The sequence below is a fragment of the Hylobates moloch genome, unplaced genomic scaffold (assembly GCF_009828535.3).
Source record: "Hylobates moloch isolate HMO894 unplaced genomic scaffold, HMol_V3 SCAFFOLD_15, whole genome shotgun sequence".
Classification (NCBI taxonomy): Eukaryota; Metazoa; Chordata; class Mammalia; order Primates; family Hylobatidae; genus Hylobates; species Hylobates moloch.
In genome coordinates, this window is record NW_026652290.1 from 13,659,142 (window position 1) to 13,686,615 (window position 27,474).

Below are 27,474 nucleotides of genomic sequence, written 5' to 3' on the forward strand. Positions count from 1 at the left end.
TTTATATTTTATGGTTTCTCATATGAGAGTCATCCGTGTTATAATATCATTAATCATCACAACAATCTTATGAGGATGGTACTATATTATCATCAACTATTTTTCAGATATGAATACTAAGGCAAAAAGAAAATACATTCCTTATACAGTTTCATACAGCTATTAAGTAACAAAGCCAGGAACTCCACTCAAGGAGTCTGACTCTAGAGTCTGCTTTCCATATATTATTCCAAATATCTGATTTTTCCTAAAAGCCTTACCAATACAAGCACTTTCACAATTTCCTTTATAACCAAATGTAGAAACAACTCCAAAAATCAACAGAAGAAGAAGAACAAATGTTAGTTTGTTGGGTTTTTAAAAACAAAGGTACTACTGAAGACATGAATGACTTGCCCAATTTTATTAGATTACATTATAAGCAGACAGAAGTTGCTCAAGAATTTCAAACTTCTATATCTTGTCATAGTTATTAAAAGTCATGTGTTGACTTAAACTTGGATTCTTTATATGTATGTATGTGTATAAAGTTGTGCAGAAAAGAGTTAACATAGCAGGTCAGAGGCTTCTATCCTTAGAAAGGCCTGCTTACAAGGTTGGCCCTTGGCTGTTAGTTGAGAACTTGGATTTGGGAGGGTTCCTACTATTCTCAAAACAGATAAGAGTGGCTCAGTGCCTAAACTGTACAAACAATGTGGTTTATGCTGAACAACTTCTTTCCTTCTGAGAGTCTGGAACTTTGGTATGTGCTAGGCAGACGATGTTTCTATGTTCAGCACCCAATAAGAATCTTGAACACTGAGTATATACTAACTTCCCAAGTAGATTATTTCACACATGTTGTTACAACTCAATGCTGAAGAAATTAAAGCACATCTGTCTACTCCACTGGGAGAGGACTCTTGGAAGCTTCTACCTGGTTTCCTTGAGACTTTGCCTCATATACCTTTTACCTTTGCTAACTTTGCTTTGTATCCTTGTGCTGTAATAAATCATAGTCATGAGTATGACTATGTGCTGAGTCATATGAGTTCTTCTAGGACATCAGTAAACCTGGGATGGTCTTGGAGATTCTCAACACAAAAATATATCATTGTAAAATTTTTTAAAACTTTTTTTGTGAAGGAAACATACCACTAGGTAAAAGCTTCTCTATTTATACCTCAGGAATTAGCATCTCTATGTCCATCTTCTTTTTGGCCCATGATCTCAGCCTTTGAAAATAAAGCAAAAATCTCACCTGCAAGAATGTCAGCTTCATCCATGAAATGAGTACTGAACACTGTCACCCGATTGGCTTTTCTGTATTTTAAAAGATTCCATACAATATGTCGAGAACAGGGGTCCATTCCAGCTGTCGGTTCATCTAGCAGCAGTATCTGTGTGAAAAGAGGTGAAGAAGGGCAGGGAATCCTCAGAAAAACTAAATATTAAACAGGCATGTGGACACTAAAAAACTGCCCCATTTCAAATTATTATTTTCAATCAGAAATACATTAGATCAGATTTTTCATTGATAATTGAGCTCACATAAATTTTTAAAATTATTAATTTGACATGTGAATATTTTCCCTGGTTTAATTCTAAAAGACTGCCTGTAATATATAAGACAAAAGTATAACAACAGTCAGACAAATAAACTAAAAACAAAACATTAAGTATATTGCTATTATCCTTAACAATTAAATCTGTAGATGTAACACTTGCTTTTTTGGAGAAGAATATATGGTTTTATAGTAGTTCAAGAGAAGCAATTTGTTTCAAGACTATTTTTAATATAAAAAAGAACATGGTGGTGGGGGCTGAGAGGAAGACTAATGAACATAAAGCCAGGATCCAGAATCATTCCCCAGCTGCAACAGCAAGGGGGCATGTGGCAGGATGGTGGAATCAATAGGAGATCATCCTAGCTGCATGCATGCACCTGTCAGTTTTGATGCCCTGTGTAAAGTAGGACAACAGTTGTTTCTCTGTCTCTACGACAGAGAACAGCATAAAACAAACACATACAAAATCAAAGCAGGACAGTGACAAACTGAATTACTCCTTTGATTTTGTTCTATTTCTTAACTTTTGTTATTAACTATAACAAATATTTTTTTAAACTATCGAGAACAAGAGAGTAATACTATTATAGCTATCATTCCAATTCAGTAATGTTATTTTTGGCCACATTTTCTTCAGATCATTTTTTAAAGAAATAAAACATGGAGGCTAGGCGTGGTGGCTCATGCCTGTAATCCCAACACTTTGGAAGGCAAAGGCAGGAGGATCGCTTGAGGCCAGTTCAAGACCAGCCTGGGCAACATAGCAAGGTCTCTTCTCTACAAATTAAAAAAAGAAGAAGAAGAAAGAAAGAAAGAAAGAAAGAAAGCATGGCAGTCATAATTAAAGTCTATTCTTCCATTCTCCTTCCTAAAAGTAACTAGTTATTATAAAGATGTTATAACTCAGAAAGGGAAGGGTGGAAGGGGGTGAGGAATAAAAAAAACTACATATTGACTACAACGTACAGTACTCAGGAGATGGGTGCACTAAAATCTCAGAATTCACCACTATATAATTCATCCATGTAACCAAAAACCTTTAGTACCTTGAAAACTACTAAAATTAAAGTTATACATCTTTCTGACTTCAGTTTTAAAATCTCATTACTATGATTATGTCCATAATAACATACAGTATTTTATGTATACTTAACCTCTACATAATGTATTATATCTTTCTACAACCTGCTTTTTAATTCGACATAATTTAAAATGAGCTCATTTGTAAAAGTAATATTTATTTACCTTTGGGTTCCCAAGAACAGCAATTCCTAATGATAGCTTTCTTTTTTGACCACCACTTAATTTTTTAGCTTGGTTATCTTTGATAGTCTGCATGTCTAAATCTAGTAAAACCTTCTGCACCTGTAAAGGTAAAGCATGAACAATGTTATTTTAAAAATCATACCATTTACATAATTATCAATATTACTTTTTAAATATTTTAAGTATTAATGTGTTAAACATTTAAGTAACATGTTTTTAAATAATTTTAATATCAACTTTAAAAATGATCCTTTAGCATGGAACTGCCTTTGACATATATTCGTATATAATTATGAAAACCACAGGTAACAAGACTCTTGAGGGAAAGTTTTACTTTTTTGCCTTCTTGGGTGGTGGGGAAGGAATAAGAGATCACTGTGATGGCTCTTAATGTATGTGTGGAAGTGGGAGGGGGTAGAGGAGATGAGAGCAAGAGAAGGGAGGAATAAGGCAGGCAAGCATCCTCCAGATGAAACAAACTTTTATGTGTGCTAAAACATTTACTCCAAATTCTGTCTAATTCTTTGTAATAGCTTTCTGTTTACTGGCTCAGAACAAGTGTTATATTTAGATTTTCAAGCATATTTTTATTGCACAAGTCATTACAAAAGGTTATTGATTACAGAAAATAAAAGTAAAGATTTCTATATGAATAGCATACTTCTTGTATTATATTGTTGGCTGGTATCCCTTTGATTGAAGCCAAAATTGATAAATTTTCTTCTACTGTCAAAACATCAAAGTGTATATCTAACTGTGGACAAATGCCAATCACTTTTCTTGCTTCAAACATTTCATCTATTTCTGAGACTCTGTGTCCATATATAGATGCAAACCCTAAAAGCAGAATATATATTTAAATGTACATTAATTATTTTATAATGTGTATGTTTTGAAGTATCCTGATAACTCAGTTATTTGGTTATAACAGACATATAAGGTAAAAATTAATATAAATTTACAAGGCACAACACACCTTCCATATTATTGGTGATCTGCATCCACTTATATTTCAATTTCATTTTCCATCACTTACAGGTCATATAACATAGTGGGAAAATCAAGAAACTAAAAGCTTGACACTAAACATAAATATTTATTGATATATTATTTACACTTGTATTCCAGTAACAATTTTCTAGACACTATGCAATAGTGGAGGGATTAAAGAACTATAAATTTTATCCTAACTAGCTGTGTGGTCATGGCCAAATTACTTAATCTCTTTAAATTCCAGCTTTCCTTTTTTATACAGTGAACACTAATATATCCCACTAAAGAACTATTAAATCGAAACAATCATGCATTATGAAGAATCATGAGAAAAATAATAAATTCTTATACAAATGTAAGATATTATGACTACTATCAAAAAGTGATACAACTAAGGACAAAGAACAAAATCAAACTAATTTTAAAAGTTAAATAACATTTAAAGAGTTGAAATGCAGATTCAATACAATTCAGCGCTTCTGGAAGTAAAATATTTATTGTACTGCCACTTTATTTGGTTACTGTCAAAATATGGAGCTACTATAATGAATTCTCACCTACCGAACAATCACATATCAAAATTATACTTTTGAGGTATGCTTTTAAAATTCCATTTTAGAAGATAGTATGAACACTTATGATTATTTCCTTTTGAACTACTGCTGTATATTTAGGTATCTGTGTTTATTTTCTCAACCTCAAATAGTCTATAGTTCTGATTTAATTTCCAATAAGTTACTCATTTATCCTTCCTTGAAAATGATGAATAAAAACACATACATACACATCTATGTGTGTATATGTATAGAAATATGTACAAAATTAGATCCTTTTTACTTTATTAAACATGATAGAATCATTTTTATCTTCTACTAAAAACAACCAAATGTGTATAGCCAAGAAAAAAAGAAAACACCTTTACAGATATGGAAGTTGGTCCCATCGACGAAAATTATTCAATACACATTTAAAGAATATATATAATGAAGTTTTTTTTTTCTTTAAGACAGAAAACTCACCATCAGAAGGTGGGCAGAGTCCACAGAGAATATTCATCAATGTACTCTTTCCTGTTCCACTGTGGCCAAGTAAGGCAGTAATCTGACCCTCATATATGTCAAACGACAAATCTAGTTCAGGAAAAAAGAAGCCTCAAATGTGATTTTTATGTCTGTTCAGCTATGCATGGTAATTCATAATATTTGAGCAATCTTCAAGGCACTGTATCTATAAATACATATTTATAAGTTACCAGCATATTTGATAGCAGGTAAAATAGCTTCTTTGTTACAGTCAATGATATAAACAGTAAGGAAAGTAAATAAAAATAAACTTTATTTGTTCATACAGTAAGATTTAGGAGTATACAAAATATTTGGGAATTTTCTGTGTCCCAATTTTTGGGAATTACCAATGGAATTAAAACAAACAAAAATTTGTTCCCGAGGATATTTATAGGCATTTAAATAAACTGGCAAAAAAAACAAGAAATTAACCAATAGTATAGAAATAGCTTGAAAGGTTAGATTTAATGAAGCAATATCACTGAATGGATATGTAAAGGAATGAAGGAAGACAGGAGATGGGGACCTGAAATGATGAAGCAGAAATGGCTTACCAAAAAACTAGGCTGGCCAGGCACAGTGGCTCATGCCTGTAATCCCAACACTTTGAGAGGCTGAGGCGGGAGGATCACTTGGGCCCAGGAGTTTGAGACTAGCCTGGGTGACATGACGAAACCCCGTCTCTACAAAAACCACAAAATTTAGCTGGGCATGGTGGCACCTGTAGTCCCAGCTACTCAGGAGGCTGAGGTGGGAGAATCACCTGAGCCTGAGAAGTCAGGGCTATGATAAGCCAAGACTGTGCCACTGCCCTCCAGCCTGGGGGACAGAGCAAGATCCTGTCTCAAAAACAAACAAACAACAACAAAAACTAGACTAAGAAGGCTAACATATAAAACAAGAAGGAAAAAGTCTCAGATCCTAAGGCCAGTAATCTAAGTTAAAATAAGAAAGAGAACTCAACAACCAAACGTTAAGTGTTCTGCCCCATGAACGTGGTATTTCTATTTATTTAAATCTTCTTTAATTTCTCTCAGCAATATTTTGTACTTTTCAGGATATGTCTTTTACATTTTTGCCTTATTTACCTGTAAGCATATTTTTGATGCTAAATGCTATTTTTAATTTTAATTTCCAATTATGTGTTGGTAACATACAGAAATACAATTGATTTTTCCATTATTTATCATGTATCCCATCATCTTGCAAAACTCATTGTTTAGTTCCACTATTATTTTTTGTCAATCTAAAAGATTTTAAAAATAGATTATTGTGTCAACTGCAAATAATTTTACTGCATCCTTTCCAATCTGGATGCCTTTTATTTCATTCTCTTGCTTCTTTGCATTAGAAACAATTAGTTGCAATTGTTATTACAATTATAATTATAATTTAATTAACTAGTTGTTCCAATAACTTACATTGGAGGTTATATATACTCTCCAATGTTGAATAAAAAGACGTGAAACACACTGTAACCATAAAACAACAGATTCATAAATTGGACTTCATTCAAATTAAGACTTGCGTTTGTCAAAAGACACTGTTAGTAGAATTAAAAGGCAAGCCTCAGACTGAGATCAAATATTTAAATACCTGTATCTAACAAAGGTCTTGAAACAAAAATGTGAAAAGAACTTGAATAGGCATTTCATAAAGAAAAACCTCCAAATGCCAATAATCATATAAAAAGGTGATTAATAACATTATTTATTAGGCAAATGCAAACTAAAACCCTATTAATATACCACTATACCTACTTTCTCCTTAATTAATTAATTTGCCTCCTAGAAGACATTTGGTAAAGCCTGGAGACATTTTTGGTTGTTACAATTGGGAGAGGATGTTTAGCAGTGTGTCAGGGATGTTTAGCAGTGTGCCAGGGATGTTTAGCAGTATGTCAGTCAGTCAGTCTCCAGAACCAATAGAATACACACACACACAATGGAGCAAGTATGAGTGTGAGGTTGGGGGATCAGGGAAGGTTTATTTTAAGAAATTGCTTCAGAAGATTGTGGGGTCTAGTAAGTCCCAAAAATTTGTAGGGCAGGTTGAAAACTCAGGCAAGAGTTAAAGTTGCCGTCTTGGGTCCAAAATTCACAGGCTGACAGGCTGGAAACTCATGCAAGAATTTGTTTCATTCTTGAGGCTGAACTCCTTCTCTCTTTGGTGATCAAAGCCAGGGATGCTGCTTGTGAAGGTTAATTTTATGGGTCCCCCTGGCTAGGCTATGGTGCTGTTATTTGGTCAAATACTGATGTAGATGTTGCTGTAGATGTCATTAACTTTTATAATCATCTGACTTAAACTTGATTAGTCTTGATAATAATGGTAAACCTTATCCAATCAGTTGAAGGCCTTAAGAGAAAAAACTGACTGTAAACTAGTTCAACCATTGTGGAAGTCAGTGTGGCGATTCCTCAGGGATCTAGAACTAGAAATACCATTTGACCCAGCCATCCTATTACTGGGTATATACCCAAAGGACTATAAATCATGCTGCTATAAAGACACATGCACACGTATGTTTATAGCAGCACTATTCACAATAGCAAAGAGTTGGAACCAACCCAAATGTCCAACAACGATAGACTGGATTAAGAAAATGTGGCACATATACACCATGGAATACTATGCAGCCATAAAAAATGATGAGTTCATGTCCTTTGTAGGGACATGGACGAAACTGGAAAACATCATTCTCAGTAAACTATCGCAAGGACAAAAAACCAAACACCGCATGTTCTCACTCATAGGTGGGAATTGAACAATGAGAACTCATGGACACAGGAAGCGGAACATCACACTCTGGGGACTGTTGTGGGGTGTGGGGAGGGGGGAGGGACAGCATTAGGAGATATACCTAATGCTAAATGACGAGTTAATGGGTGCAGGAAATCAACACGGCACATGGATACATATGTAACAAACCTGCACATTGTGTACATGTACCCTAAAACCTAAAGTACAATAAAAAAACTATGAGAAAAAAAATAAAAATAAATAAAAATAAAAAAAGAGAAAAAACTGAGGTTCCTTGGAAGAGTCCTGCCTCAAGAATGTAACAGACTCCTACGTGAGTTTGCAGCCTGTCAGCCTGTCCACAAATTTTGAACTCAAGACTGAAACTTCAACACTTGCCTGAGTTTCCAACCTGCCTTACAGATTTCTACATTTACCAGGCCCCACGATCTCATGAACTAATTACTTAAAACAAACCTCCCCTAATCCCCCACCCTACAATCATACTGGTGTGTATGTGTGTCTGTGTGTGTGTGTGTGTGTATTCTATTGGTTCTGGGGACTGACTACACATTGACACAATGCTAAACATTCTACAATAAAGAACAGTTCTTCACAACAAAGAATTATCAGGACCAAAATGTCAGTAGTGCTGAGGCTGAAAAACCCTATGATAGGCCAAATGAATTTTTCAAAAAGTAACTAACATGTATTGTATATACATGCAAAATAATAAAACGAAACAAGGACATAGCCTTATTCAAATAATTGAGTATTTTTCATTTTAATAGATATTACATTTTACTTTTACAAATTTTATGTTGTTAGTTTTATTTTGAATAGTAATCACATAAATGAAAGTATCTCAAAAAGCAAGACAAAGGCTGGGCGCAGGGGCTCATGCCTGTAATTCCAGCACTTTGGGAGGGTGAAGCGGGCGAATCACCTGAGGTCAGGAGTTTGAGACCAGCCTGGCCAACATGGTGAAACGCTGTCTCTACAAAAATACAAAAATTAGCTGGGCATGGTGGCGTGCACCTGTAATTGCAGCTACTCAGGAGGCTAACGCAGGAGAATCACTTGAACCCAGGAGGCGCAGGTAGCAGTGAGCCAAGAGAACACCACTGCACTATAACCTGGGTGATAGAGCGAGACTCCATCTCAAAAATAAAAATAAAAATAAAAAATAAAAAATAAAAATAAAAATAAAAGCAAGACAGAAAATCATGGTAGAGAAGTTTAAATTTCCCACAAGCTATGCAAATTATTTTTCTATTTGTACTTTAAATACTATGGCCTGAATACTAGGAAAACTACTTACTCCTCAAAGCCTCCACATTTTCACCCTTCTTTCTGTATGTCTTCTGAATACCACTAATTCTGAAATATAAAGTTTTATATTTTAAGTATTTAAAGCAATTTATAAGTATGTGTGTTTACCATGTATATTTTTATCAATGCTATCATATTTTATAAGAATAATAAAATAATAATAAAGTACTTTCCTACTAAAACAATGAACCAAATAATGTTGATAATAAAAATACAATTGATGCTTGAAAACACAGGTTAGGAGTGCCAACTCCCACACACAGTTGAAAATACACATATAACATTTTTACTCCCCTAAAACTAATCTATTAATAGCCTACTATTGATAGGAAGTCTTGCAGATAACATAAACAGTTGGTTAGCATATGTTTTGTAGGTTTTACACGTTAAATACTGTATTTTTATAAAGTACACTAGAGGAAAGAAAATGTTAAGAATATTATAAGGAAAAAATACATATATTTACAGTATTATACTGTATTTATCAATGCCATCAGTTCACATCATCTATTTATAAGATGAACAAGATGCATAGTCTATCCGAAATGACAGGCAACTGCACCCACAGACCTCAATCTATAGTACATATCAAGCAATTCAACTTTTTCTTATAATGTCACGACCTTTCTCTGCTTCTTGAGAGCACTTCCAGCATCACCAGTGGCAATTCCCATGGATCCCATGATGCTACTCAAGGCTTACGGTATTGCACTAAACATGCTAAAAAATAAGCAAGAACCCTGAGACATTACTTTTTATCATGATATGCAATTTACTGGAGAGATGAACAGCTCACAAGGAGATAACTGAGTCACATGGCATTTGAAGTATATCCTTGGAACACATAAGCTCACCATAACAGTAAAAGAAGGTGCTACAAAATTATTGCAATAGTACAGTAATACTGTAGTTAATATTATGCAGCTATGATTTAATACTGCGTCTTCACATTTGTTTACATTTCTCTCAACTGGGCATTGGCATAATGTAGGTCTGTCAGTATTGTGTACATTAAGCTTTGATAAAGCATAACTTACTATAATCTGTGTATATTTTATGGTAGTAAATGTTAGACTAGTATCTATAAATATTTTATGCATTCATGACATACCTATTTGTTTTTGGTATTTCTAGGCTAACAGTTCATCTGCGAGTTTTTTCAAATTGTTGCAAATCTCCAAAAAAATTTCCAATATATTTACTGAAAAAAACCCACATATAAGTGAACTGGTGTAGTTTAAACTTGTGTTTTTCAGGGATCAATTATAAAATTATTTTAAAGAAGGTACAAGAGAAAAGCATAGTATTCCTTTCCACTGTAAGTGTCATTGATTCATTTTTCATGCCAACCCAACTTCTAAAACTAAGTGAAGCATTTGATTTAAGCAATTTATGAATTTTTTCATTTCCGATTATCAAACACTTGTTACATCAATGAAGGGTGATATAAACCAGATGTCATTTCATGTCAGCACAAATTTCAAACCATTAATAAATGTGAAGTGATTTTCTTATTCTACCTAATTTTTTCATATTTTTTTAAGGAAATGACTTGTTAATCAGTTAAAATTTACCCTTGAGAAAGCAGGCCACTGGCCAATGAATTACATCTGAAGTATCTTGACTTTCTCTAGAATTTTTACATTTTTCTTAACTTTAAAAATTATTATGCTTCACTTTTTAATGTCATTTTATTTTATTTCTTTTCTTTCACCTAATTTTATTTCTAAATTTGGTACTGACTGACCTAACAAAGAATAGTAATGCATTTCTTTGGTTCTTAAAAATTAAAGTAATGAAATGTTCTAATTATACCCAAAACCCTAAAAGTCTATGAAATTAACAGATGACAATTTAATATGCGGTATAAGACAATGTAGCATGAATAAAATTATAGTTAATATTTATCATGTTTCAGTCTATATAATGGGAAAAGCTTTAAACATTAATTGTATAAACATCAGGTTTTATTACTTTTAAAATTTTCCATTCAAACATAAAATTTCAGGGGACAGGTGTGGTGGCTCACGCCTATAATCCCAGCACTTTGGGAGGCCAAGGCAGGTGGATCACTTAAGGCTATGAATTCGAGACCAGTCTGGCCAACATAGTGAAACCCTGTTGCTACTAAAAATATAAAAATTAGCCAGGCATGGTGGTGCATGCCTGTAGACCGAACTACTTGAGAGGCTGAGGCACAAGAATTGTTTGAATCTGGGAGGCAGAGGTTACAGTGAACCGAGATTGTGCCACTGTCCTCCAGGCTGGGTGACAGAGTGAGATTCTGTCTCAAAAAAACAGAAAGAAAGAAACATAAAATTTCAAACCTAGCACCAACTTTATTCCAAATGGTTGCAAAGAAAATAAGAAAAAGAGAAAAGTAGCTGTTATTAATGTTTTAAAATCATGGCATACGTACCAAATCTAAGATACCATATTTACATACATATTTAAAGAACAGGATTATAAATGTGGCAGGTTCCATTAGCAGTTCTTATACCTAAATTGCCAAAGATTGAACCATACCTTATGGCTTCTTTTCCTACAAATTCTGAAGAAACAGGCTCAATAATTTCACTAAAACTAATATTTCCATTAACATTGCCCTCTGATAACTCCTCATAATTTCTTTTGCTCTTTGACCAATATGAAGGCTTCAGAAAATATAAAAATGATCTCCGTAAGCCAAATTCCCCTGAAAAATAGACATTAAAAAACTGAGTTATCATGATTAGTTTTTAAATCATAAAGAATTTCAAACATACGACAACCTGCATCTAAAGTTTAGGTACCATTCCGCAACATATACATATTTCCAAACATCATGTTGTACACAATAAATATATACAATGTTCATTTGTCATTAAAAAGTAATAAGTAAATAAAGTTTAGGTGTATCGTATTAAATCAATATTGTATGAATCAAAGTTTTATTGATAAATAGTTCTAGTCCATAGTTTCAGAATTGCTGAGTGGGATGTAAAGGTGAATAAAGCACATTTTCTATGCTAAAGGAACTAATACCTTTATGAGTACAAGTAGATAGCAAATGGTAAGAACACAACGTAGGCTGAATGTGTTGAAGACTTGAATGGGCACCATCTTAAATGGTCTTTGAAAATAGGTAGTATCTAGAAAAGTGGATATGCTTCATGGAAAAGACTACAGAATTAGGGACAGCAACAAAGCAACAGGATAGAAATCTGAGACTTAGAAATGGTATACAATGAGGCCAGGCATGGTGGCTCTCACCTATAATCCCAACACTTTGGAAGGCAGAGGCTGGCATATTGCTTGAGCCCAAGAGTTTGAGACCAGCCTGGGCAATATGGCAAAACCTTGTCTCTACAAAAAATACAAAAAATTAGTCAGATGTGGTGGTGCATGCCTGTAGTCCCACTACGTCAGAGGCTGAGGCAAGAGGATCACTTGAGCCCAGGAGGCTGAGGCTGCAGTGAGCCGTGATCATGCCACTGCACTCCAGCCTGGAAGACACAGCAAAACCCTGTCTCAAAAAAGACAAAGACCCTGTCTCAAAAGAAAGAAAGAAATGGTATACAGTGGTAACTGCCCATGCAACACGTTCCATTTTCTCCGTTTTCCCCCTCAAAATACCTACATTCCTCATTTTTTTTCAAATATCTACTCTTCTTCTAGATTGACCACATTTCAAAGGGATCTGATGCCAAGTACAGAGGATTCCAATTGATTTTATCAGTACTTGGCATCCCTCTGGGAACCGTTACTGCTCCAACAGCAAGCAAACAAAAATATAAAAGCAGGGAAAGGACACTCTATTTAACAAATGGTGCTAGGATAACTGGCAAGCCACAAGTAGAAGAATGAAACTGGATCCTCATCTCTCACCCTTTACAAAAATCAACTCAAGATAGATCAAAGACTTAAATCTAAGCCCTGAAACCATACAAATTTGAGAAGGTAACATCAGAAAAAAGGCAAAGACTTCATGACCAAGGATCCAAAAGCAAATGCAACAAAAACAAAGATAGATAGGACTTAATTAAACTAAAAAGCTTCTCCATAGCAAAAGAAATAATCAGCAGTTAACAGACACCCCACAGAGTGGGAGAAAGTCTTCACGATATGTATGTTGACAAAGGACTAATATCTAGAATCTATGAGTAACTCAAATCAGCAAGAACAAAACGAACAATCCCATCAAAAAGTAGGCTAAGAACATGAATAGATAGCTCTAATAAGATATACAAATGGCCAAGAAACATGAAAAAATGCTCAACATCACTAATGATCAGGGAAATTCAAATCAAAACCACAATGTGATACCACCTCACTCCTACAAGAATGGCCATTATCGAAACATCAAAAAATGAGAGATGTTGGCATGGATGTGGTGAAAAGCGAACACTTTTCCACTGTTGGTGGGAATGTAAACTAGTAAAACCACTATGGAAAACAGTGTGGAGATTCCTTAAAGAACTAAAAGTAAGGCTACCAACTGATCCAGCAATCCCACTCCTGGGCATCTACCCAGAGGAAAAGAAGTCATTATGTGAAAAATATACTTCCTCACACATGTTTATAACAGTATAATTCACAATTGCAAAAATATGGAACCAACCTAAATGCCCATCCCAACAACTGGATAAAGAAAATGTGATACACACACACACACACACACACACACACACAATGGAATACTACTCATCCATAAAAAGGAACAAAATAATGCCATTTGCAGCAACCTGGATGGAAATGGAGACCATTATTCTAAGTGAAGTAACTCAGGAATAGAAAACCAAATATTGCATGTTCTCACTCATAAGTGGGAGCTAAGCTATGAGGACGCAAAGACATAAGAATGATACAATGGATTATGGGGGCTCAGGGAAAAGGTGGGAGGGCGGTGAGAGATAAAAGACTACACACTGTGTACAGTGTACATTGCTAGGGTGATAGGTGCACGAATATCTCAGAAATTAACACTAAAGAACTTACTCACGTAACCAAACACCACCTGTTCCCCAAAAATCTATTAAAACAATAAAACCTCAAAAAAAGAAGAGTGAAGTGCTCAGACAGACTTGAGGTATGTAACTAGATGAGAGACACTGCAATGGTCCAGACTAGTGGTCCCCAGCCTTTTTGGCACCAGGGACCGGTTTTGTGGTAGACAATTTTTCCACAGACAGGGGGCAAGGATAGTTTCAGGATGATTCAAATGCATTACATTTATTGTGGACTTTATTTCTATTACTATTACATTGTAATATATAATGAAATAATTATACAACTCACTATAATGTAGAATCAGTGGGAGCTCTGAGCTTGTTTCTCTGCAACTAGGCGGTCCCATCTGGGGGTGATGGGAGACAGTGACAGATCATCAGGCATTAGATTCTCATAAGAAGCATGCAACCTAGATCCTTCACATGTGCAGTTCACCATAGGGTTCACACTCCTATGAGAATCGAATGCTGCTGCTGATCTGACAGGAGGTGGAGCTCAGGTGGTAATGCGAGCAATGAGGAGCAGCTGTGAATACAGATGAAGCTTCACTCACATGCCTCCTGCTGTGCAGCCCAGTTCCCCACAGGCAACTAGTAAGATCTGTGTCCTGGGGGTTGGGAACCCCTAGTCTAGACTAGTATTACACAATACAACTTTTATAATGGTCAAAATGTTCTACAGAACATCTAGATTGCACCATGTAATTTGGTAACTAACACCCATACATGGCTACTGAGCACTTGGAATGTGGCTTGTGCTACTGAAAAAAATAAATTGTTAATTGATTTAATTGTAATCAATTTAAATTTTTAAAAGCCACACATGGCTAGTAGTTACCATACAGGACAGTACAGGTGTAGAATACAGACACAGGTAATGAGGAATACAAGGGGAAAAGGAAATATGCTCAATACTTAATATTACTATTGAATCTATAGGAGTTTGCTATATTGGCTATAGATGTGGACAGGAGATAAAGAAAATGGTAGGAGTTACAAGATCACTTCATAGTTTTAGACCTTAGAGGGTAAAATAAAATACTTCAATTAAAAAAGACTGATATAAAGAAGGACCAAGCTAAGATCAACTAGAGACTTAAGGCTTTCAAAACAAACTGCTCTCTTTTTACACAATCTCTTTATGTTCACTAGTGGCCACAGACTAAGGTATAAAATATACTTATTTAAAGTCAAATTAAAAGCTTTAACAATGAATATGACTTAGGGTACCCTGGCTAGGAAAAAAAATCTTAAAATTAAGCTGACCCTATGTGCGCAAAAAAGCCTAAAAATCTTTAAAGTAAAATTCAAAAACCGTCTGCATACCTGGAATGACTTGATCAAGATAGACAGCCAAGAGGACATAGAATATACTATTAAGTGTGAGCATGATAATTGTAATAATTAGAGGATATGGGCCTGCAGTCAAATTTGAAAATAAAGCACCTTCATTAAAATCTTCTAAATGCATGACCTGAAAAATAGAAACACTAATTTTATTACATAAAAATGACAAAAACAAGAAAAAGCTAGCACTACTTAGAGTTATTTAGCATATCCAGAGTGACAGTAACCAACTGGGCCTTTTAACAGATTAAACACTTTACCAAATTAATAATATAAATTTATAAGGAAAACAATAAAGATTTTACAAAGATATAAGTTTATCAAACCAATTCCTTTCAATCATGTTTTTAATGTTGTGCTTCTTTAACTGGGATATATTCACTCTAGGGGCATTTAATTCTAATGTAATTACTAACAAATGAAATAAAAATAAACTACAATATTAATAATAACAAATGCAAACAAAAGGGTTATGATCCATATGGAAGCCAAACAAATTAAGTATTAGGGAATAAAATTATGGTTAGCATCTTTCCAAGAGTGAAAAGAAAGCAAGTATTTTGATTAATTAACACAACTATTAAAGTATTCATAGTAGATACTTGTGATAGCATGGAAAGAGAAATGTACTGGAGGTTGAAGCCTCATTTAGGTCCTAGCCCTGCCATTAAGTGAATACATTTTAATTATACTATTCTAGGCTTCAGTTCCCTCATTTATAAAATGAAGAAGATAAATTCAATGACATTGAAAGGCCATCCCACTCACAACAAAAATCTATGAATCTATAATTCTTTGTTCCTAGAGAACGCAGACTCGGGACTCAATGAACTCTCAAAATGTATAACAATCACTCTTAGGTCTCAAAAAAGTAAAATGATTAACTTAATTTTAATTTTATCTCATAAATCAGAATTTCTATCCAACCAACATGAATTTCTTATATTTAGTAATTACATTTTTTCTTTGTACATTAGCCAAATTTATGTTCCACTACAAAGCCGTTTCTTATAAGACTTCTTCCATTTAGAACCTGACTACTCCTGTAAGGACTAATAAAAATAATATTTTAAGTCTGAATGTTATTTAGAATGACAATTCCATGAAGCCTGGGCCAACAAAATCCATCAGGCCTACTTATTCCACCACTACACTCACAGTAAATTTGTTCTGCTCCACACACAATTTTCTCCCATGCATTCTTCTGAGATAAATGTACAAATGATAGCAATATAAACAGGCCATAGGCAATAAGAATTACTTGACATTTAAACACATTACTATCAAAATGAGTTTCTGCAGTGAAATAAATTACTGAGATACACTGAAGTAAAAAGTGAAAAATTTATAAACAGAACATTTAACTAAAAACTTAAAATTGGACAAACATAAATAAAAGTAGATATAAAATATACTCTAGAAATCATTTCTCATGCTAAAATTTTAAAATAATTTTTTTTGGTAAATCAAAGGTAGTATTCATGGTAGTATAAGAAGCTACATAAAACAGAAAGAAAATATTTAGTGAACCCAAGATTAATATATTACCTACCTGTGCAATACCAATCACAAAAGTACAGTGACAGAAAGGACTGAAAAGCCACACTAATGATTTGGGAAAACTTTCTATGAGGATTATCATAAGGCCAATAAATCCAAAAGCCACAGTAACAAAAAATTCAACTATTCCCACATGTTTTGATTTTTTAAAAAGAGGTGTCAGCATTAAAGCAAAAAATACCTATAAAATACAAATATTAAGGTTAGTGCAATGTTCATATATACTGGTATGAAAACAAAATTAAAGTTTGCTTCTGAAAGAACAAGCTATTTTCATGAAAAATACATTCATTAAAATACAACTATAATCTATAAATGCTATGGTAAGATATTTTATTTTCATACAAATAGTGACATACCTTTTAAAAATTTAAACTAACAAATATTTTTGTGTTTGTTTTTTGATTTTGTTTTTGAGACAGGGTCTTGCTCTGTCACCCTAGCTGAAGTGCAGTGGTGCGATCTTGGCTCACTGCAACCTCCACCTCCTGGGTTCAGGTGATCCTCCCACCTCAGCCTCCCGTGTAGCTGGGATTACAGGCATGGGGCACCACGTCCAGCATTTTAGTATTTTTTTGTAGAGACAGGGTTTCACCATGTTGCCCAGGCTGGTCTCAAACTTCTTGCCTCAAGCAATCTTCGTGTCTTGGCCTCCCAAAGTGCTGGGATTACGGGTGCGAGCCACCACACCTGGTCTTAAACTAACAAATATTAAAGACTGTATTTTTATCTGTATCATAGGTAAACATGACCACCTCTACATTATAGAAACCATAAATAGCCATGTGTTTCTGCAGTAAGATGCATAAAATATGTGAAAATAATAAATCAACAAAAATTTTAAGTACAAGACCCATCTTTTAAACTTAATTTATTATAAGATAAAAAACCAGTTTAAAAAGAAAAAAAAAAAACCGAAGGCCTGGTGCAGTGGCTCACTCATGTAATCCCAGCACTTTGGGAGGCCAAGGCAAGTGGATCACTTGAGCCCAGGAGTTCAAGACCAAACTTGGACACATAGAAAGACCTCGACTCTACAAATAAAAAAAAAAAATACAAAAATTAGCCAGGTGTGGTGGCACACACCTGTAGTCCCAGCTACTTGGGAGGCTGAAGTTGAAGGATTGCTTGAGCCTGGGAGGTCAAGGTTGCAGTGAGCCATGAGTGTGCCACTGCACTCCAGCCTGGGCCACAGAGTGAGACCCTGTCTCAAAAAAGTAAAATTAAACATTTAAAAAAAAAAAAGAACAGGCAATTACATATGGAAGTATGTCAGTTATCTGTAATTTATTATTTTAAAGAGCAGAAATGATAGCCAAAATATTTAACAACTGATACAGGGTTGGCACATAAACCAATCAGAATGGAAGATGGAACCACTTAAAACAAAGGCTGGTCATTAAAACCCCTCATTCGGACTGCTAAAGAGTTACATTTGCAAAGACGTATCTTTAAAAATCATCATCCTGGAGCATAAATTAACTTGAAGAGTAAGGATTTCATGAAGACAAACAAAAATAGTCCAATACTCGACAGTCTTAATTATATACATCATTATATAAAGACAACAGATAGACTCAGAGGAGTTGTATGTGAAATACATCATATGACAAAAGCTAAATCTAAACCTAAAACTATTTTGTAACATTCCTAAAAATACAGGGATACAGTGATGCTACATCATTTACTTACTAAGTCACCTATCAATAACTTAGTAAAATCTGTCTTTCATGGCAAATTGACTACAAGTAAACTGAAGAAAAATACTTTGCTATATTATCAAACATTTTGACAGTTCTTTATTCCTATCACAAGTTAAAATACTTACAGATGATAATCCATAAAGGAAAAAAAGCAGAAATATCACAATGCTGCTACTTTGAGGAAATAATAAAGAAGCTGTTGCAATGACTGCCATAAGAAGGGACATAAGAAAAATTAAACTTGTATATAGAAGAACCCAGGAAAGCCTAAAATGAGAATACAGATATATTTATGGTCAAATGCATAGGCTTAGACAGTTAAAAAATCATTTTAAACAAAATTTTAGATTTTAGCCATTTTATTCTTAAAATTAAGTCACTGTTCATTTCTGTGTATGCTTAAGTATTGAATATTAATAGTCTTATAAGTAATTAAAAATATAGTATTGGTTAAGTGATAGGTAAAAGTGTAATCTGGTAAAAAATACTATCTTCCAGAGTTAAAAAAGCTTTCAAAATGAATAGTAATTCATAATTAATTTAAATCTAATATTCTCAAAAGTTCAATAGCACACAATGTCTCTGATTTTCTTAAAATGTAAGAGTTTAATGAGTCAAGATAACAATTTTCTTTACAGCATGTGCTACAATTAAACCTCTGATGGCTTCTGTAACTATAAACAATAAAGGCTACCTTACCTCACTAATCAATGACATAATTACTACAATTATACAATGTGAAATCAACAAGATCAGTAATGAATTCACTATTTTTACTCAAGACTTCTTTATGAATCAGAGCTCAATGGAATTGCTGCAGTATTAAGTTTTATTTTACATATTTTTTCAAGTTAGCTCAGGATTTAATGATGTCATAAAATCACTGAGTTAAGGCTAAAAAGGTAGCGAAATTATCAAAATTGAATCCATCATTTTACTGAGGCAAAACTGAGACCCTGAGAGAACGATTTGCCTAAATTCTTCCATCTACCGGTTCTCCATAAAATACTTTCATAACCCAATAAATTTTAAAAACCAATCCTTTGGCCAGGCACAGTGGCTCATGCCTGTAATCCCAGCACTTTGGGAGGCCAAGATGAGAGGATCACTTGAGGCCAAGACTCTGAGACCAGCCTGCACAACATAGCAAGACCTCCGTCCCTACAAAAAAATTAAAAATTAGTTGGGCATGACAGCATGCACCTGTAGTCCCAACTACTTGAGAGACTGAGGTGGGACAATCTCTTGAGCCTGAGAGTTCGAGGCCACAGTGACCCATGATCATGCCACTGTACTCCAGCCTAGGTGACAGAGCAAGACCCTGTCTCAAAAAAAAATCCAAAACCAATAATTTCTAAAATAACAAATGAAAGAAAAACAAGCAAAGGAAATATGTTATATACAATAATTCCATTATGTAAAGTGTTATGATTAATTGTTACATTGGGCTAATTGGAATAAAATTTTGTAAAACAGACTCTAATAACAGCTCACATGCACAGTATTAGACTTCCCCCCCAGAACAAACTTCATTACATAGTGAAAAGAGTAAGGAAACTACCCTTAGAATTATTTATAAAAATGCATGCCTTTGTAAAATTATCACTATAAAAATGCTGATACATTAAAGGTCACTAGTGAAAACATGTTTTTCTCATTTCTTTCTCTAAAATTATTTCCATATTCATCTTAATTCACCCAAATAACTAAAACTTTCGAGGGAAAAAAAGTCCATATACCACATATACAGACTTTAATCACTGTAACTAAATTTTTAATATTATATATATGCCATATTATGGAAGAACTGTAACAGGCAATTAATTTCTAATGTTCCAAGATTTGACATTTCCTGAACTCTGAAATACACAGAAATACACATGAAGTATACTGAAATACTCTGAAATATACACGAGTGTGCCCATGATTCAAATAAAATGTGAAATAAAATTTAAACACGTATTGTCAACATAAGCTTTTGACATTCTTCATCCCTTATGTTAAATGAAGCCAATTAGTTGCTGAAACTTGTTGACTAATCTCAAATTCCAAGACTAAGGCAATCATTGTAAGAAAACAGAATAAGCACTTCATCAAGTTAGGTAAATATCAAAATTACAATTTTGAAAATCTGTATATTTAATACAACTTTTAATTATGTTAAGTAATAAATTTTGAATAACATACCAAAAGGCAGTATCATGAAGTCCCATTATCTTTAAAAATTCTTTTATTTTTTTTTCTTTTTCTGCTACGATATGAATTGCCAAAAAGTATCCAAAAGGTGAAAATGCTATAACTAGGTATATTAAAATTACTCCTCGGGGAAAGGTATCTATTTCTACAACAGCAGTTTCTCCCATAATAACAGCTTTAGTTGACTCCACCTCCTTCCAAAGAGAAACATTGGTCTTCAACTATAATTAGAAAATGTAAATACATTAAATTAATTTAGTTATGATAGTAGCCCCTAATAAAATGGGACAGCTATATCCCTAAATTTGGTCAATAACCTAGTACAAATACAATCCTCAAAAAGCTACATACCCGAAATAAAGTGAGTGACCCCAATATCATAATTCTGAGTAGAATATTGCTTTCAATTTATTCTAAAAGTATACCATAAAGTTTAAAGTTGGTAAGTGTATAAATTTTGATTGAATAATTTGTCAAATAAAATAAAATTGCACAATTATCATCTTAAGCAGACAATTATATGTATCTTAGTAAAAATATACATCTTCAAAATTTAGGAATTTAGGAGTGATTATTAGTGCCATCATTCCTATGATTGTTTAAAAAATGTTCTTCTAAATACCAAGCCCTTCTATTGCTTTAAAGTCTATATATGCAGCACATATAGAGCACATATAGACCAAATAATAAAACTATTTATGCTACATAATACTTCTAACATTCCAATTAATGCCTAAATTGAAATCTGTCCTGCCTATTCATCCAGTGTGGTCTGGGCTGTGGATGGCTAAAAACTTTGGCCAAAACACAAATAGGTGATACAACATCATCAATGTAATAGATCCGTATTTCACTATCTTTACCTTAAATTTCTGTATTATTGAATTTGTGCAATATTACATGTCCCTAATATGTTTATAGTATACTGCAAAAGTTTACAAGACAATTCTACATAAATCATCTCATTTGGTTCTTACAACAATGCTGTCAAGTAAAGTATTATTATTATAGTCATTCTACTACATAGCAATGTAACAACAGAGACAAGACTCCTGTTCAGATTTTGATTCCAGTTCTATCATTATTCATACATACTTTAAACATATAGTTTAGTAGAGAAGATGGTTGATATACATTTTGAAATTACAATATTTTGTAGCATAGTAAATTTTGTAGCATAGTAAATTCAATTAGAAAGAGCAAATGGAAAAAAAAGCCACAGATCCATACAGAACATGGAAGAATGAAATATGGTTAATTTGAATAGTTTGAATTCTAAGGTAACTTCATCTACTGCTATCTAGCCCAGACACAAAAGTAAGATTTTTAAAAATAAATTTCATGGCCAGTTTTTCTGCTAAAATATGAAACACAACAAAAAGTACCAAATCAGAAAATATGACTTCCTTTTTATCTTTTTTCTTAAAGGAGTTGTAGTAAGCTACATATTTTGTACATTTGACAGTAGTCAAACCAAATACTACTGTAAAGAATTAGGAAATATTTATTTTAAAATGGCATAGTTTTTGTATTTCTTCCTTTATCATATTTACCTGTATAATGGCAGCATCTATGGATGCTTGTAAAACTGTGAAACCTGAGGACCAGTACTGAGCAGCCTCACATGATTTTGAACAGCCAGCTATGGGGGGGAAGAATATGAGATCTAAGACTCTGTACAACATGCAAGTGCATTGTTTTAAAGATATTATATGGAGAGATACCAAAATAATATAATCAATCAATCTCTATAGGACCAAAGAAATAAGCTGACTTTCAAAGGTAAACAATACCTATAAGATTTCTGATCATTTACTTGAAATTTTGAAATAAAAGTTATATGTGTTAGAATACTAAATAGTAAATGAATACAAATGTAAAGAAAGAAATTAATTGTAGTTATTTAAAACAAGTTACTTTTTTTGTTTTAAAGTAAATCATTCTACATGACTTAGCTCCAAAGCACTTCCAGAGCAATGAAAAGTCAAAGTCAAGAAAACAGGAAAAAAGAATTTTCAGAAGGGCTTTTTGAAATAAAACCACAAATTCAGTATTTAGCATAGTGACTTTAACATTGCTCAATAAATGTTTGTGGTTGATAATATTTCTTCATAGGTTTAAACAACCAAAGGTTCTTTCCCATGTTTCAAATGTAAAACTAATAAAGTTCACTAGTAGAAGACCTTAAGATTTTAAAGATTTGTACATACCATAAGTAAAAACAATTACATGAAAAAAAGATATTTAGAAAGTCATATAACCCAAAATGCAATTTTGCTTTATGCTACTGTATTTAATATATATAAATGTATTAAATCGAAATGGATATTATATAAAAATATTTTATGTGTAGAAGTAGATAGATATTTATAAATAAATATTTTTATGCTATACTTCTCAGTTTTCCTATTGGAACAAGTAAGAATAGTTGAAAATGCCAATATTGAACTGTATCAAATTTTGACTATAAACTGCAAGCAGCAAAGATATGCATTCAATTGATCTTCGATGATTATTGTAGGGCTATTTACCTCTTGAATCCATATAAATAGAAGATACTGGAATCATATCAGGAAAAAAAGGAAGTTCATAGGACATGGAGTCTTTGAAAACCACACCTACAAAGTTGCTCGGCTTAGAAAGACTGGATGTTAACATTTCTTTTTCATTTGTATATTCTTCAGTAATTATTACTGCAAGATATCATAACAATATAGTTAGCTCACAAATTAAAATACCACAATACAGTAGATCAAGTTTACAATTATTTTGATAAATGGAATATTTTATAAGCACTTTTGCTATATTTACTTCTTAAAAAATGAAGACAGGCCAGGCACAGTGGCTCACACCTGTAATCCCAACATTTTGGAAGACCAAGATGGGAGGATTGCTTGAGCTCAGAAGTTCAAGTCCGACTTGGGCAACATCGTGAGGTTCTGTCTCCAAAAAATAAAGTGATGTGTGCCTGTACTTCTAGCTACTTGGGAGGTGGAGGCGGGAGGATCATTTGAGCTAGGAGGTCGAGGCTGCAGTGAGCCATAATTGAGCAACTGCACTCCAGCTTACGCAACACAGTGAGACCATATCTCAAAAAAACAAACAAACAAAAAGAGGACAATTCTTCCAACAAAATAATAATAAATAATAAAATGGTACAATGTTGCAGACACTACTCAGCTGTCATTTGATTACAGAAATGTGTCGGTGTTATACTTACATCATAAATATATGAAATACAGTATAAAACAATATGCAGAACTCATATTTCATCAAGAATTGCTGTTTCTCAAAACCTCAATGAATTATACTAATTTCAGGCGGCAATGAAATTATAAAAATTATTAGTAATGCAGTTCATTTATCTATCTCGAAGTAAAACTAAAAAGTAACTTCGTTATTTTATTTTATATTTTTTTAGAGACAGGGCCTTGTTCTGTTACCCAGCCTGCAGTGCATGGGATCTTGCACTCGAACTTCAGGGGTTAAGAGATCCTCCCACTTCAGCTTCTGGAGTAGAGCTTGGTCGATAGGCACTCATCATCATGCCTGGCTAATTTTTTGTTTTTAATTTTTGTAGAAATGAGGTGTCACCATGTTGCCCAAGCTGGTCTTGATCTCCTAGCCTCAAGTGATCCTCCCACCTCAGCCTCCGCACTAGTTGGGATTACAGGCATGAGCCACTGTGCCTGCACAAAAATGACTTTTTAGTAAGTATATGAATTTTTTATTTTTAAATATTTCTTATAAAGAAAATTCCACAATCCTTCTCAGAAACTATATAGGCATTTTAGTAACTATGACACAACTCCTCCTTAAATAAAAATTGTCATTCAAATCCAATATTGGTTGATCCTTTCTTAGGAGATAAGTGGAAAAAATACTGTAATCACTCTTTCTCATCAGATAAGACTAATTTTTAAATATTTTCTTGTAGTTTTGCTTACAAGCAACTAATTTTCACTACAGAAGCTTCAAACATGTGGTGAAATGGAAAGAATATAGAATTAGTACTTAGCTTCTTCATGTATTAACTGTGTGAGCACAGACAGGCGATTTAAACTCTGCAGACTTTAGTGTCTTCATCTACAATGCCTAGCTGATGACACTGGGTTGTTGCGAAAAAACAAATCAAGTAACAAACATCAAAATGCTTTGTAGGCTAGATGTGGTGCCTCACACCTATAATGCCAGCACTCTGGAAGGTGGAGGCAGGTAGATTGCTTGAGTCCAGTAGTACGAGACCAGCCTAGGTAGCATGGCGAAACCCTGTCTCTACAAAAAATACAAAAATTAGCCAGGTGTGGTGGTGTGCACCTGTAGTCCCAGCTACTCAGGAGGCTGAAGCGGGAGTATCACTTGAGCCCAAGAGGCAGAGGCTGCAGTGAGCTGAGATCACAGCACTGCAAACCAGCTTGACAGTGAGATCCCATCTCAAAAAAAAAGAAGAAAAAGACAAAAAAAATGCTTCGTAGATTATAAAGTATTACTTAAATGTTAATTAATAGATTTTCCAGGCCTTTTAAGAGGGACAGGGAATTCCAGGATTTACATGAGTAAAGAGGGTGTTAGTTCAACATCCTACCAGTCACGTTATGTATGCATAACCCATTTTCATATAGTTCTGTTGTTAAAAAGACAGAAGTCTAAAAAATGTGTGTATATGTATACACTATTTTAGCATCTAAGTTAATATACACTGACTTAGTTTTTGTTTTTTGTTTTTTGTTTTTGAGATAGAGTGTTGCTCTGTCGCCAGGCTTGATTGCAGTGGCACAATCTCAGCTCACTGCAACTTCCGCCTCCCGGGTTCAAGCAATTCTCCTGCCTCAACCTCCCAAGTAGCTGGGACTACAGGCACCCACCACCACGCCTGGCTAATTTTTTTGTATTTTTAATAGAGACGGGGTTTCACTATGTTGGCCAGTCTGGTCTCGAACCCCTGACCTCAAGTGATCCGCTCACCTCGGCCTCCCAAAGTGCTGGGATTACAGGCGTGAGTCACCATGCCCGGCCTCGTATTTCTTTGGTTTATATTCCTTCCTTCTACTCAGAATTACCAATGAATTTCATTTCAACATTTTTAATCAGCTTTTTGAGCTTATACACTAAATTCTCATGGTAATCTATACTACTTGTGCCTAATATGATACACTAACATATAACAGTAAGAAGTGTATTTAATCAAAATATTAAATAGAAATAACTAGAGAAAGAAACCAATGGAATAAAAGTTACTTGGCTTCTGACTGTATAATTAACACTTTCCATTCAATGATGTACAATCCAATAATGTGATGATATATAAGCTAATTACAACTATCCCATATGGCAAAAAATAACATGCTAATCTGTTATTTTCTACAATTTAGCACTTCATTGTTTAATCATTAATAGTATAAGAATTTCTGTCACTTTCTCCAGTTTTTGCTTTAGGTTCTCTCACAGCCACTTTAAGTTCACTGGCACTTCACTGCTTACACTGTTTTCTAGTTCATTTCTTTGTGAGAAGTGCACATTGAGAAAAAAGACTTAGGTGGCACTTTATGTGGAGGCCAAGGGAGGAAGATCGTTTGAGCCCAGGAGTTGAGACTAACCTGGGCAACATAGCAAGATCCCATCTCTAGAAAAAATATATATATGAATAAATAAAATAGAGTTAGGGACTTAGCCATAGTCATAGTTGCAGTCTCCAAAGTTAGGTACTTCCTCAGTTTACACCATATACTTGCATAAACAAGCATGGTAAGCTGAAAAGGTGACTGCTTTATAGTCTTTATCACATATTTCTAGCTTCTTTTTTAAATTTTTTATTTTTAGAGATGGGGGTCCCATTCTGTTGCCCAGAGTAAGGAGTGCTGGATTGAAGTGGCATGATCATAGTTCACTGCAGCCCCAAACTTCTGGGCTCACGGGATCCCCTCACCTCAACTTCTTGAGTAGCTGGGACTACAGGCACATGCTACCACATTCAGCTAAACATTGCTAGCTTCATAATTATATGAAAGTCAGAATGAAAATGAAATAACCCATCAAAGCTTGTATCTTATACAAGTATACTTAAACTATTTTATAAATGGTCTAAGAATTAAATATAAAAGTACATAAAATATGCTTCCTACCACCAAGAATATAAATTAATGTTTCACAAGAAAAATAAGGCAACAGAATTAAATAATTTTAGTATTTTTATAAAACTATACTTTGGTGGAGGAACACATCTCTAAGTGTTAAGACTGCTATTTATTCAATAAAGCAAGCTGATAGATATTGAACAGGCTTAATATTGTAAGTAGAATATATATAAGCTCACAATACCATCAGGTAGATGATCAGTAGACACTTTCTGCATGATGCTGCTTGTAATATTAGTCACTGGAGTATATCCAAGAATTAGATTAGAAAGAGTAAATTTGTCCATAGGATTAAGTTCTATATTAGGTACTTCTTCATATTTCTTATTTGGATGCATCATGCTAATTAATATTAACCAAAATAAAAAAAATAGTGGAAAAAGAATTTCCTACAATAAAAGAAACAATGTGATTACAAAATATAACAATGGCAGCAAAAGTCATCAAGATTTCTTTGCAAATAATATAATACTAAGAAAAAACAAGAAATTTGGTTGTCCTTTCTTATGAATAAAAAGTAAAAGCAATTCTATCCCAAAAGAATTATTGTGCTGAACACCTCATCAAACCCAACATGCATATTAAATTACTTTTTCCTTTGC

General features: G+C 33.8%; 1 protein-coding gene across 4 annotated transcripts in view; it reads right to left on the bottom strand.

Moving 5' to 3' along the window:
* The window catches only part of ABCA5 (ATP binding cassette subfamily A member 5), a 93,038-nt gene that overhangs the window by 51,821 nt on the left and 13,743 nt on the right, over positions 1-27,474 (bottom strand). For all 4 annotated transcript variants that reach the window (XR_009210121.1, XM_032177951.3, XM_058429047.1 and 1 more), the window contains exons 3-15: positions 27,057-27,261; positions 23,270-23,431; positions 22,292-22,380; positions 20,730-20,959; positions 18,668-18,809; positions 16,832-17,020; positions 15,259-15,406; positions 11,471-11,639; positions 8,934-8,992; positions 4,826-4,936; positions 3,475-3,650; positions 2,793-2,912; positions 1,241-1,379 (exon numbers count right to left, since the gene is read on the bottom strand). Coding sequence is in view for 3 of the 4 variants with exons in the window: in XM_032177951.3 (XP_032033842.1) it covers positions 1,241-1,379; positions 2,793-2,912; positions 3,475-3,650; positions 4,826-4,936; positions 8,934-8,992; positions 11,471-11,639; positions 15,259-15,406; positions 16,832-17,020; positions 18,668-18,809; positions 20,730-20,959; positions 22,292-22,380; positions 23,270-23,431; positions 27,057-27,261 (1,939 nt within the window). In the remaining variant the exon portion in view is untranslated. The remainder of the gene's footprint in view (positions 1-1,240; positions 1,380-2,792; positions 2,913-3,474; positions 3,651-4,825; positions 4,937-8,933; positions 8,993-11,470; positions 11,640-15,258; positions 15,407-16,831; positions 17,021-18,667; positions 18,810-20,729; positions 20,960-22,291; positions 22,381-23,269; positions 23,432-27,056; positions 27,262-27,474) is intronic.